This window comes from Manihot esculenta, chromosome 13 (genome assembly GCF_001659605.2).
Source record: "Manihot esculenta cultivar AM560-2 chromosome 13, M.esculenta_v8, whole genome shotgun sequence".
Lineage (NCBI taxonomy): Eukaryota > Viridiplantae > Streptophyta > Magnoliopsida > Malpighiales > Euphorbiaceae > Manihot > Manihot esculenta.
Genome location: NC_035173.2, coordinates 3,316,973 through 3,330,972, shown reverse-complemented (window position 1 = coordinate 3,330,972; position 14,000 = coordinate 3,316,973). Strand labels below are relative to the sequence as shown.

General features: G+C 36.9%; 3 protein-coding genes across 4 annotated transcripts; all 3 read left to right on the top strand.

Moving 5' to 3' along the window:
• The first annotated feature begins 313 nt into the window (after window positions 1-313).
• On the top strand, window positions 314-3,616 carry LOC110629335 (protein MAK16 homolog A). The gene is made up of 9 exons (XM_021776251.2): window positions 314-554; window positions 675-784; window positions 897-1,015; window positions 1,106-1,203; window positions 2,153-2,240; window positions 2,330-2,464; window positions 2,648-2,759; window positions 3,098-3,231; window positions 3,340-3,616. Exons 1-9 carry the CDS (start codon window positions 493-495, stop codon window positions 3,382-3,384), a joined length of 903 nt encoding a protein of 300 aa, XP_021631943.1. The 5' UTR covers window positions 314-492; the 3' UTR covers window positions 3,385-3,616.
• A 967-nt stretch (window positions 3,617-4,583) lies between these two features.
• Window positions 4,584-12,357, top strand: LOC110630003 (plant intracellular Ras-group-related LRR protein 3). 2 transcript variants are annotated; one of them, XM_021777278.2, is made up of 4 exons: window positions 4,584-5,320; window positions 6,084-6,250; window positions 6,358-6,909; window positions 12,228-12,357. In XM_021777278.2, exons 1-4 carry the CDS (start codon window positions 4,748-4,750, stop codon window positions 12,322-12,324), a joined length of 1,389 nt encoding a protein of 462 aa, XP_021632970.1. In that variant the 5' UTR covers window positions 4,584-4,747; the 3' UTR covers window positions 12,325-12,357. The 2 variants fall into 2 exon arrangements, with proteins under 2 accessions (XP_021632970.1, XP_021632969.1); XM_021777277.2 differs by lacking the exon at window positions 12,228-12,357 and having other exon boundaries at window positions 4,586-5,320; window positions 6,358-7,247.
• LOC110630004 (protein DOWNY MILDEW RESISTANCE 6) lies at window positions 7,831-9,876 on the top strand. Its single transcript, XM_021777279.2, has 3 exons — window positions 7,831-8,643; window positions 8,728-9,055; window positions 9,140-9,876. Exons 1-3 carry the CDS (start codon window positions 8,072-8,074, stop codon window positions 9,389-9,391), a joined length of 1,152 nt encoding a protein of 383 aa, XP_021632971.1. The 5' UTR covers window positions 7,831-8,071; the 3' UTR covers window positions 9,392-9,876.
• Window positions 12,358-14,000: the final 1,643 nt, after the last annotated feature.

Below are 14,000 nucleotides of genomic sequence, written 5' to 3'. Positions count from 1 at the left end.
TGGGACTGAAATAATTTTATAATAATTAATTAATTTTTTTAAAAATAAAGATTAAAAATTGAGAAGTAAAATTTAAAATCTCTTAAATTTATTGTAATGCATTTACTATCATATTAAATCTGATTAAATTTTATAATTTCTATCATATTAAATCTGATTAAATTTGATAAAAAAGGTTATATATGTATGATTTTATTTTTTTAAATAATTTTATTTAATTAAATCAGATTTAAGTAAATAAGACAAAAGAAAAGATCAATCACATGAGCAGGGCCATGGGCCTAACAGCCCGTCCAATCATTCTGGGTTTTAGGGTAACTAAAACCTCCAACTGCTGGCTCTCCATTGAGGAGGCAGACATTGAAGCTTCCCTTCGTAGTATACTTCACCAATTTTTGATTTGCAGACAAATTGAAACAGCTAAAACCCTAATTCCCAAAACCTGGAGGTATTGACAACAAAGAGGAGGAGAACGACAAGTGAAACTAAAAGATGCAGCACGATGAGGTTATATGGCAAGTTATCAGGCACAAACACTGTAGTTTCATGGCCAAGTAAGTCATTTTCTCTACAGCTGCTGATGCTTTTGCTTCCCGATGTTTTATATATCATTCTGGTCACTTCAATTTTTGTGGGGACTTCTCGAATTTGATTGGTTTCTGTGGGTTTTCCAGAATCACGACTGGGAATTTCTGTAGAAACCCATACAATGTGACGGGGATTTGTAACAGAAGTTCTTGTCCTCTCGCTAACAGTCGATATGCCACTATTCGAGATCATGATGGTCATTTTCACTTACCCTTTTATCCTATCTTCTTGTCCTTGCTTGGATTTGTACCTTGTTTTATTTTCGATTATGTGTTAATTTTCCGTGTGGTGCTTCTTGTGCTCCGCAGGAGTTTTCTATCTATACATGAAGACAATAGAAAGGGCTCATAAACCAAATCAGTTGTGGGAAAGAGTTAAGCTTCCCAGAAATTATGAAAAGGCTCTTGAGATTATTGATAAACATCTGGTATGGAAGATTAGCTGCTTGGCAATAATCTGATAACGTCTTGCAGCTTTTTTTATTTTTTTTTAAAAAAAATCCTATTTCAATTGACAGAGTTATTGGCCTAAGTTGCTGGTACACAAAGTAAAGCAACGGTTAACAAAAATGACTCAGATGCGCATTCGAATGAGGAAACTTGCCTTGAAGACAAGGTTAGCCCCATGTTCTGCTGAAATTTGTTTCTTATTTCTATAATTAATTGTTTATGAGCGGGAATTTGGTGGACTGTACTAGTGCACCAGCTTTTTTGTCCTGGCAACATTGTTATAGGCTGAAGTTGGAGTTTAGCAACACTTTAGGTACATGCTATATTTTTCCTGAAATTTCATGTTATATTGTACCTTTGGGTTGTTATGACATGATAATCAAATGCAATTTATCGCATTTATTTAAATATAAGTTGAATATAATAGTCCATGAACACATGAATATCTAGAGTGAATGAGGTTGTTTTTCCCTATCTTCTTTAATGATAGAATCATAGAATTGTATTCTTTCTCTTACACTGTCCATGTGGCAACATTGAAATCTCGAAGAGCTTCTGCATGGTCCTTCCTCTGGAATATTATCATTGACTCTTGACCTAACCGCCTTTGTGTATGGATCCTGCTGATTTGCATTTTCTTTCCCCGTCTATCTACTTTGATAATGGACATTTAACAGGAATTGAATAAGAGTCGTTTTCTTAAGTGATTGATGCTTATGCTGAAAGATTTAGAAGCATGAAGTTGTTGTGGATTTCAGACAGTATAAACATATTGTACTTACAGTTGTTCCAGACAATAAAATAGGTTTGCATGGCTAGCTCTTTATACATGAACTTGATTCATAAAATATGGCACTCAGATACTGTGAAATTGTGCCCCTTTTTTGCACAACCAATTATTAGAAGAATATCCAAGTTATGCTAAAAATTGATTTCAAGTATGAGTTGGACGTGCTTTGAGTTATGAAACTGAGAAAATTTGAGCTTATTTCAGCTATGCATTGGTACATTCAGCTGCGCTTATGAACACATTAACTTGGCCTCACTAGGTTGGATTGCTACTCAATGTGTTCCTTCTCATTTTTACCCCGACTATCATATTGGCTTTTTTACAGAGAAAAGATCATGACAACACCAAGAAAACTGGCAAAAAGGGAGGCTCGAAGAGAGGAAAAGGCAGAAAAAGCAGCCTTGTTGGATAAGGTTGTACTTCCACTTAGATTTTAACTCGTACAATTTTTTTTAAATGTGTTTTTGTGAACCAGTTATTTATTTATTTATTTTTTATGCAGAGTATCGAAAAAGAATTGCTAGAACGCCTTAAGAAAGGAGTTTATGGTGACATATACAATTATCCTGCGGATAAATACAATGAACTGCTTGATATGGATGAACTACAGGTTGCAGGTGAAGAAGAGGAGGAAGAGGTAGTTCTTTAAGAATATATGACCTGCTATTTGGTATTAAGTCCATTGTAGAAGCTTATGAGCAGTTTAAAAGATTGAAAGGCACTAAAACTATCAATTTTATATTTTTAGTTCTTTTGTATAGCCTACCAAGATATAGTTTCTATGGTTAAAATTTCTTGTGTTTATAAATGGAATAAGCAGGAAGCTGAGGTCGAATATGTTGAGGGCTATGATGATCTTGAAGAGGAAGATGATATAGAAGATTTTGGTGACCTTGGAATCGATGGTCCCCTTGCATTTGATGGTGATAATGGTAAGTATGTTATTCAATGTTTTCTGTGGAGTATTTTCTCATGAATTATATGCATGAGTCTGGAAGAAGAAATTCAAATCCTATCTGCTAATGCACTTTTCTCTATTCTTTTGGAAGTATCCTGTTTGTTGTCAGTTATATTCCTTATTTGTCTGATGTTTATTCCTTTGAGGAAAATTGAAATTAAAGCACGAGAACTATGGCCTTTTGACATTAGCAATTCATACATACGGGAAAAAAATCTTGCATTTCACAACATGATAGCAGTTGCCTTTCTTTTGGCAATTGATGCCTTTCATAAAATGGGCCTTTGGGCTCATGGATGCTTATTGATACAGATGATGATGATTTTGAGAGGCCAGAAAAAGTGGATCACAAGAGAGTGAGAAAAGAATCTGATCGGGCTTCAAGCAAGCCTGAGAAAGATGAATCTGGTGCTAAATTGAAGAAAAAAGCAAGGGTACTTGTAGAGGTGAGGGCTTGCAGTAGCAAAAGTTTCCCATGTCATTTCCTGTTATGCATCTCCTCCTTGCAATGCTAATATCTTGAATTTGTCATGAATTACTCCTTTATGTATCAGGTTGAGCATGAAGGTGGTTCTGAAAGACAAAAAGCAGTTCACTGAGTGTTGAAGGACAATTTTTATGAAACAAATACTCGTATTCATCAGGTTAAGTGTAGATTATCAGAAAACTGTACTTGGCAGAGAGGAACTTGCTCAAAGGCTTTTGAAATTTTGGATACTTAAAAAATATAGGACTCATCCAACACCCTTTCTCCTCCTCCTCCTTCTTCTTCTTCAGGATTATTATGTTGAATCAATTTACATAAATTTGTTAGTTGCAGTTTCATTTATAGCTGAGGTTCTATGTTTTTGTAATATAAGATTAAGATCCATCACTCACTTGACCGATACCTAACCTCTTAATTAAAAAATCGTAAACAATTGATTTTCTAATAATTTTTATTTAAAACAAAAAAATTCATTTTTTTTTTAATTTTAAAAATATAATTTTTTTACCTTCTATTTATTATGAATTATATATAATTTTATTTTTTAAAAAATGAAAATTTTATAAATTAATTTTTTTATTTCCAATAAAAAAAATTAAATTAAATTTTTATAATTTTTTTTTTAATTTCAAATGAGACATTACAAAACAAATCATTCTAAATTAGGAATGACAATGGATATTCTATTTTTGGTACTTTAATCAAACCTTAATAAAATTTTACTTGAATAGTATGTTATCAAATTTGAGACAGTTTAAATTTAAAAATTAATACTCATATTTAATATATAAGTATTAAAATTTATTTACATAAATAATTAATTTAATTAACACATATATTTTTAATAATATTTATAATTTTTTACATATTTTCTATTTCAAAATTAAAATTTATTTTAAAAAATAATATTATTTAATTAATAATAATTAAATTTAAAATAAATTTTAATCAGATTATCAATATGACTGGAGTAGTACAATTTTATCGAGTATTATCATTTTTATACTTATTCCATACAAAATGACAATTATCTATCAACATGGAATTCGTATTTGTAAAAAGTCTAACTATACTTTTTATTTTTTTTTCACTCAATAAACATTTACGCTTTTAAGTTCAAGTATTAATTAATAAAATATTATTTTTATAAATAAAATTTACTTTATAAATTTAAATATCAACGATTATTTATTATTTTGAATTAATATATAAATAAAAAAATTTGATTATTAGAAATTATTTTTATAATAATTTAAACTAAACTGATTTGTTTTTTGATAAAATGTCGAGGAACTTATTTGCTTGTCCGCAACCGAAACTAACCGCTGTCAAAACTTTGCAGTTTCTCTTCCCAATCTGAAAACGCGTTGAATTTCTGAAGCCCACTGTTTCCATTTCTCTGGTGCTTTCTGGTCTTTCATCGTTTTCTATATCTATACTCTGAGAGAAGCATTTCAATTCGTTTCTAGGAAGAAATGGATCAAACCCAGAAGGATTTTCCAATCCTCTCGTATCTTCTGTTCCAACTTGATCCCAACTCTCATCCACCGCTCCAACAAGAACTTGAACAAAGTCTCAGAACTCAATTTCCCCATCTCAACAATCCAAAACTTCTCTCCTCACTGACCCAAGCCATTCCTACCTCAGTCTTCCAGACCCAAGTCCTCCTCAAAGCGTTAGGTCCCCGACCTGACCCGGAAACTGTGTCCACGGCCCGAATCAAGATGGCCCGGGTTGGAGAATCGGGTGAGATGGACAAGGAGGTGGAGATATACAAGGCGGTGGTGAGGATGGATGAGATGCACGAGGAGTATGTGAGGCAGTTAAGAGAAGTGGAGGATAGGCTCGTTGGGATTTATAGGAATGCTGTGGGGGGATTTGAGAATGATGAAGTGAACGAGGAGGTTGTTGCGATACTGAAAGCAGCAGAGAGTGGTGGTGTTGTGGAAAGAGTGGATCTTTCTGGGCGGCAATTGAGGTTATTTCCTGAGGCTTTTGGTAGGCTTCATGGGTTGCTTCTGCTCAATCTCTCTCACAATCAGCTAGAGGTATGTAATTTAATTACAAATCCTCTTTATAGCTATTACCCTTCTTTAGCTTGATGCTTCTAATGTAGTATCATTAAAAACAACAATAGTAATTGTGTAGTGAGGTGAGACCAATGTCTTCGATTAGCGTTTCTCGCTATGTACAAGCTCCTATAATCCAGTACATGCATTTATTTGGAGTTTAGGAGAGTAGATATTAGGGAGGAGTTGTGTGAATCAGGTCTTCACTTGATGAACTCTTCAGCCTGAACCTGTTATATCTTTATTCATTAGAAGATGTTGTTCCATATTGGTTTGAGACATCCATTTAATACTAAATATAAGTACTTGGATTATACTCCTTGTTGAGCTAGCTTTTGGTTGGAGTTAGACTCTATTCTTTTTTTCTTTCAACGTGGTATCAGAGACTGTGTTTTAATATTGAGCTACTCACGGATGTTTACAGCTGCAAACTTCATGTACCGGAGGTTCATGCCTGAGTGTTTTTGGGGGGGGGGGGGGGTGTTGTTCCATTTTAGTTCAAGACATGGATATTTTGCTCTATATATGTACATTTTGTGTCTGTAAGTTGTAGTTTGTTTGCTGGACTTGAGCATTTCTAATCATATCTTGATTATCATTCTACTCATTTGTTGTCTTAAAAAGCTAAGAACATTCTGGAGATTCATGAGAACCTCCTTTTGGTTGATTCAGTTGTTGATAAAATTGCTAAATTGGTGCATACTTTCTCAGTGTTTGTTGATTTCCTTGTTTGCTGAAACAGGTCATTCCTGATTCAATTGCAGGACTTGTGAAACTTGAGGAGCTTGATGTTTCTTCAAATCTTCTTGTCTCATTCCCTGACTCTATTGGATTGTTGCGAAATCTTAAGGTCCTAAATGTGTCGGGAAACAAGTTGAATGCACTCCCTGAAAGTGTTGCTCTTTGCAGGTGATGCTCTTTTCCTGTTCTCTTTCCTTTAGATGTATCTTTTCTTTTTGCTTATACTCTTTTTAACTTGTATGGATCCTGAAAATTTGATTGAACTATTTTTTTAGTTCTTTGGTGGAATTGGATGCTAGCTTTAACAACTTGATGTCTTTACCAACAAATATTGGGTATGGGCTGGGGAATCTTGAAAGGCTTTCTATCCAGCTGAATAAGATCCGTTTTCTTCCACCATCTCTTTGTGAAATGAAGTCTTTGAGATACTTGGATGTTCACTTCAATGAGCTTCATGGCCTACCACACGCCATTGGCAGATTGACAAATCTTGAGGTCCTGAACTTAAGCAGTAATTTCAGTGACTTGACTGAACTTCCTGAAACTATCGGTGATCTAACTAACCTGAGAGAGCTCAATCTGAGCAACAATCAAATCCGAGCTCTCCCCATCTCATTTGGTAGGCTTGAAAATCTGAACAAGCTGAACTTGGATGAAAATCCACTTGTAATTCCTCCAAAGGAGATAGTGCACAAGGGTGTTCCAGCTGTCAGGGAGTTCATGCAAAAGAGGTGGCTCGACATTTTAGCCGCGGAACAGCAGAGGAGAGTGCAGGAGTCGAATCAGCAACAAGCTCAAACTGGATGGCTGGCATGGGGCAATTCCATGTTGCATAACATAGTGTCTGGGGTTTCTGGAAGTGTTTCAGAATATCTAGGAGGAACAAAAGCTCCACGAGATCCATATCTGGACCAGCAGCTTTGAGTTTTACTCAACTTATGGTTTGTTTCTGCAAATGCTGTGTGTATAATTTTGGCAGCATGTAAAGCTGGTGAATTTGCCTTTCCGTCTCTGTTAAGCTGTTGCATCTCTACGAACTTTGAATAAAACTGTGTAATCTGTGCTACTAAGTATCAGCTTATGTGATAGAATACATGTCATTACGAAGGACTGCAAACTGCTTAAAATTAGCATGAAAGGCAGGCTAAGGCCATTTTGGTTTAAATGGTTATTTCTTTGAAAAGTTCACCGTTGAACTGGGTTAGGAAGTAACCTACCTTGAATTGTAGTAAGAAACAAATAAAATTTTAGCAGTTCTTAGAAAAGTTATGTTACTCCAACTAAATAAATCCTAAATTGAGGTTATGTTTGGTTGGGACTTAAACTTATATTATGTTTAGTTGGAGGTAATTTAGTAAGGAAGTTTAACTTTTCGAAAAGTATAAAATGCTGACTTGTTTGGTTGGTATGATTTTATTTTACCTTTGTATTTCTTTTATAATTAAGAATTTAGGTGAAAACTAATAAAAAATTGAAGGTTATGTTTGTAGAGTCATAATATAATTTTATTTAAGTTATATATTCATTCAAATAAAAAAAATTATTATCATAAAAAAAAGTATATATCGTTATTATGTGAATTGATAAATACTTTTCAAAATTGGAGTATTTAGTTAATATATAATTTTTTTCTATTAAATTGAATATTATATTTTAAATTTTATATATATTTTTGGAGTAAGGATATTTATGTTATTTTTATAGTCATACTCCATTTACTTTTTGAAAATTTAATATACTAACTAAATACATTCAAATTATACTTCCTAGAAATAACTTTTTTAAAATTTATTTTTCAGAAAATTAACTTTCCTCTAAATATGTTATTTTGAACCAAACGAGGCCTTAATGCTTGGTTGCTGCAGCCAATTCTGAAGGGAGACCGTTGGATATGCATAGGATCACATGATCTCTGCCTAATTTTCAAAGTAACTTAGGTGGAATAGTTATTTAATATTTTAGGTATTATTTCTATCATTGCAATATATTATGTTATTGAGCACAATGAGGGGTATACCTCCTCTGTCCTGCCTTTATATACACCACCTTTCTTTCTGCACTATAATTTACACTTTTGCATTCAGAGGAAGCCACACATTCTCTACAGAGATGGGATCCTTTCAGTTGGCCAATGGTCCCTCTCCTCTTTCACTTTCTTCTAGTTTCATTCTCCCAGAAAACAAAAGGCCATATCTTTCCCAGGTATCTACTGTGGCCTCAATTCCAGTCATTGACCTTAATCAGGAGTTGTCCCAGTTGATTCAACAAGTATCAAGGGCATGTGAGGAATATGGGTTCTTTCAGATCATCAACCATGGAGTCTCTCAAGAATTATGTGAGAGAATGTTGAAAACCATTTCTGAATTCTTTGAATTGCCACCTCAAGAGAGGGCAAAGTTCTTTACCACAGATCACACTAAGCAGATCAAGCTCTTCAACTACAATCTTAAAGTTGATGGGCAAGAGGACAAAGTTTCAATGTGGAGTGAAACCTTCTCGCATCCTCTGCATCCTCTAGATGATGTAGCCCATCTTTTGCCAGAAAATCCTCCCCAATACAGGTACTTCTTCTTCTTCTTATCCTTTTCAGTTTCAGCAATATCAAAAGTAGCATAGAATTTAGCTAAATAATTTGATTGTTGCAGGGAGGTTTTTGCTGAATATGGAATGGAGATGAATGAACTAATGACCAAGCTTTTGAGGTTGATGTCTCAAGGGCTAGGCCTAGAGAAAGATTGCTTAAAGAAGAAATTAGGTGAAAATCCCATTCTAAGAGCACAATCAAATTTCTATCCACCATGTCCAGACCCAGAGATGACCTTGGGGCTGGCTGTTCACACTGATCTTAATGCACTCACCATAGTCAGACAATCAGAAGGAGTGACTGGCCTTCAGGTCATCAAAGATGGGAAATGGGTGGCCGTTGATCCCATTCCTAATTCATTTGTCATCAATCTGGGTGATCAAATTCAGGTAGCATTGTATCTTTCTGGTGTACAAGCACCAGTGGCCCAAATGGGTATATTTTATTTCTTAGTTATTCTTTTTATCATGTAGGTATTGAGCAATGGGAGATACAAAAGCGTACACCACAGGGCTGTGACTAACAAGGTACACCGAAGAATATCGTTGGCGACATTTTATGTGCCGGGAAAGGACACTGTGATTGGTCCAATCGAGGATTTAATCGATGAGAAACATCCTCCGGTGTATCGGAGCTACCGGTATGCATGGTTCCTTGAAGAATTTTACAGGCAAGAAGGAACAAGGAGGATGGTGAAGGAGACTTTTGAGCTGCTGACTTCATGATACCATATAAAAATAAGTTATACATAATAATATTTATATAATTTGTTGACCTTGGAGATTTATTGGCAAGAGATGATACTATATAAATTCAACCATACGATCAAATATTAATATCTAAAAGGTAGTCAAACTCTTGATTTGAAAAAATGGAATTTGCCTTCTCGCTATCTGAGAAGTTTTTTATCCTATTTTTTTAAGGATTTTTTCCGCGTTGTTCGCTACGAGCGCTCGCATAAATGATGATATTGTTTTTGAGGAGATGACAGAGGAGATGAAAAAAACTTCATCAGCCGGTCTTGTTAATCAGACCCACCGGAAGAAATAAGTACACTTAGTTAGAACTGCCGTGGATTGGATAATCCATGGGCACTACAGTTGTTGGAATTCTATATGAGAGATAGGAGACCAATTTTTATTTTTTTAATAGAAACTTTTTGTTTGTCTTCTAAAATTTCTGAAATAAAGACTCGTTTGGATTATGATGACTTTGTAACTGTTCATTGTATAGGGCATAGTGGGGGCTTGGTGTTACTCTGACGCTCAGTCTCTCATATTTCTGTTTTGAATTTATTTTCACATTGCATTAATGTTGAAATTTCTATTGACGGTATTGGCTCTTGGAGGCTTACTGGTTTTTATGGTCAACCTAATCACTTGAGACGAAATGAAACTTGGAATCTCCTTCGTAACTTAAGGGATTAGCCCCTTACCTTGGGTTTGTCTCGGTGATTTTAATGACTTACTTGCTATCCACGAGAAGAGAGGAGGGAGGCCACAACCACGTGCTTTCATTCAAGGTTTTCGTGAGGCTGTTTGTGATGCAGGTTTAGCTTATTTTCCTATGGGAGGATATCCTTTTACGTGGGAGCATGGTAAGGATTCTGATCATTGGATTGAGGAGAAATTAGATAGGTTTTAGTATCTAACGGTTGGAGGTATAAATTCACTTATGCTTAGGCATATACATTAGATATCACTACTTTTGATCACTTGCCAATCTTTCTGGAGGTTCGGTCTATGGTCACTCGCGATCACGCTAGGAGATTCAAGTTTGAGAATTATTGACTTCGTTTTCCACAATGTAAGGAAATTGTTCTGAACAATTGGAACTCTGGGGTGATAACGAATTTGGAGGATCGGTTGAAGGTTTGCGGGTCGGCTTTGTATCACTGGGGTATAGATCTGAAGGAGATATATAGGAAGGAGTTGGAAGAGTGCCAGAATATAATTAAAGTACGACATAGCTCTCGTTTGGGGCGGGATCGTAATGCTATTCATGAAGCATATCGAAAGTTTTTTCAACTGCTACATGACCGTGAGGTTCAGTGGAAGCAGAGGGCGAAAGATTTTTGGCTTCGGGAAGGGGATGCTAATACACGTTTTTTCCATGCTATGGCTACAGACAGAAAGCAGAAAAATAATGTGCTTAGGCTTCAGAATTTGGAGGGAGTCTGGTGAGAGGGTCGAGCTTGGAAGATTTAATGGTTGGCTACTTTAAAGACATTTTTACATCACGCATGGGCAATATGGAGCCTACCCTTGAACATGTTACTGCATGTGTTACGGAGGAGATGAATCAGAAGCTGATGGAGTCTTATTCAATGGAGGAAGTGAAGGCTGCATTGTTTACCATGAAACCTGATAAAGCTCTAGGCATTGATGGTTTTAATCCTGGATTTTTTCAAAGTCACTAGGAGATTGTGGGTCTCGAAGTGTCTAAAGTGTGCATTAAGTATCTGCAGGAGGGGTCTTTTCCTACCTCCTGGAATGAAACAGTTTTGGTTCTCATACCAAAGAAGCAAAAACCTCAGGTAATGAGTGACATAAAGCCTATTGCATTATGTAACGTTATTTACAAGATTATGAGCAAAATGATAGTGAATAGGTTGAAGGTTATGCTGGATATTATTGTCTCTCTAACACAAAATGTTTTCATTCCTGGCAGAAGTATTCAGGATAACAACATTATAGCCTTTGAAATAATGAATTATTTCTGTAACGACCCGAAAATCGGACCGCTACCGGCGCTAGGATCCAGATCGACTTAAGGCCGCCGGGACCCGTAACAAGCCTGACATGTAACCTGTAAACCTGTTCAATCCCATACATGATCAACAATCATACATAAAAATTAAAAACTTTTCTGGCATTCATTCCTCATACGCCAAACTCAACCTGTGCATGCACTAAACATAGCCATAATCATAAACTTGACCCCTCTGTGGGATCTCATCAATGCCCCAATGGGCGATACATCATAAGTTGAGTTGGTTAAACATAAACATCATTAGACATTAAGATCATGTATCGACAAGGGATTACAATAAACTATGGTCAAGCACACTTCTAAACCTCAATATCATTATACATAACATAACTATTTAACTTTACATCATTATACAATTTACCATGTCCACTATCTATCTATTACAAACATAAGACTTTACTCTTCTTGACTTCTCTGTCTAGCCCGTACCTGCAATCCTGGGGGATTAGGGAAAAGGGGTGAGCTACTAGAGCCCAGTGAGCAGAATAATAGAACACAACATTTAAATCTCATGCCATCATGTAATGCAACACATCACAACAAATCACATCTCGGATGGTATTGTCACCAATAGTCCTCCACATTCCAAAGTGCCGGGACGTAGAATGGGTACAACCGGTCTTTCTCTTAACATAACATATCATGCATACCAATGTGCCAGGGACGTAGAATGGGTACAACCTGGACTTTCTCTTACATAGTGCCAGGGACGTAGAATGGGTACAACCTGGACTTCCATACCATACATAGTGCCAGGGACGTAGAATGGCTGGCATGGGGCAATTCCATGTTGCATAATATAGTTTCTGGGGTTTCTGGAAGTGTTTCAGAATATCTAGGAGGAACAAAAGCTCCACGAGATCCATATCTGGACCAGCAGCTTTGAGTTTTACTCAACTTATGGTTTGTTTCTGTAATGGTGTATAATTTTGGCAGCATGTAAAGCTGGTGAATTTGCCTTTCCGTCTCTATTAAGTTGTTGCATCTCTACGAACTTTGAACAAAATTGTGTAATCTATGCTACTAAGTATCAGCTTATGTGATAGAATACATGTCATTACGAAGGACTGCAAACTGCTTAAAATTGGCATGAAAGACAGTGTAACAGCCCGAAAACCGAACTGCTACCGGCACTAGGATCCAGATCGACTTAAGGTTGCCGGGACCCGTAGTAAGCCTGCTATACTGTCTGTGTACCTGTGAAATCCCATACATGAGCATACATTTTCTGTTAAACCAGTAAAACTTGTCTTTCCTCCAGGGCTTAACCTGTGCATGCACTATATCTGGTCTATCAACTCATAGTGTTAGCCTGGTTTTCTCATAGACATCATCAATAAAGGAAACATACATACAGAAACTGACCATGTATATACAACAAGGGATTACAACTCTCTAAGTCAAGCACAAGTCTATACACGGTACACTATCTCTTTATACAATTTCATGTCCATACTAGCTATTACATCACTTTTCTTCTTCCAAACCCTGCTGGACTCCCTCTGGACTCTGAACCTGCAAATCTGGGGGATAGGGGAGAGGAATGAGCTATACAAGCCCAATGAGCAGAACGAAAAACATGAGTTGAAAACATGATCTCATGGAATGCACTACATCACATCATCTCAGGGATCAGACATGACCACCAACAATCCCACTCAAGGATGCCTGACCTAGCCAGGTCTTACAACCTCCGTCTGCCTGGCCCGGCCAGGTCTTACACTCTGCCTGCCTAGCCCAGCCAGGTCTTACTATCTCTGCTGCCTGATCTAATCAGGTCTTACCTACAGATGGCTGCCTGGCCCGGCCAGGTCTTATAACAGAGTTTGGGCTATTGGAGTCGCCTTGGTCTATCCACAGCCTCATACGCATCGTATTATGCAATGCATCATATTCGTGAAACTAATGCAATCATCCTACTAGACTCATTATGATGCATGATATATGCTCAAAGCAGTTTAAGTCTGAAAAGAGAAGTTCCACTCACCTCTGGCTGACTCTGTACTAACTCTGCAGGTTCTGAAACCGTGCTCACTGCTGACTTCCCTGATTCCTCTGGTCCGTTCCTACACAAATGAGGGACCAAACTAACTCAAGACCATCTCTAAGAAATTCCCCAAAAACCCTCTCAACGATCCCCAAACAATCACATAAAACATGCAAAAGAAAGCTGGACAGGGCACTTTCGGCGGCAGGTTCGGCGGCCGAAACCCCTCTCCAGAGACGATACTCATGCATGTTCGGCGGCACCTTCGGCAGCCGAAAGTCTCGTCCAGAGACGAAACTCAACCTTCGGCGGCACTTTCGGCGGCCGAACCTTACCTCCAGAGACGAAAGTCCCAAGCTTCGGGGGCAAGTTTTGGCAGCCGAAACTGCCTCCACAAGGGGTTCGGCGGCCGAACCTTCCTTCGACGGCCGAACCTGGTTTTGCCCGATGGGCAGAACCCTGCTCTGTTTCATGCAAACTTTGCCCAAAAACCTACAACATGAATATCAACTACTCCCAACTAGCACATACACATATATATGCACAAAGGGGTCTCATACTATCCTAAAACCCCA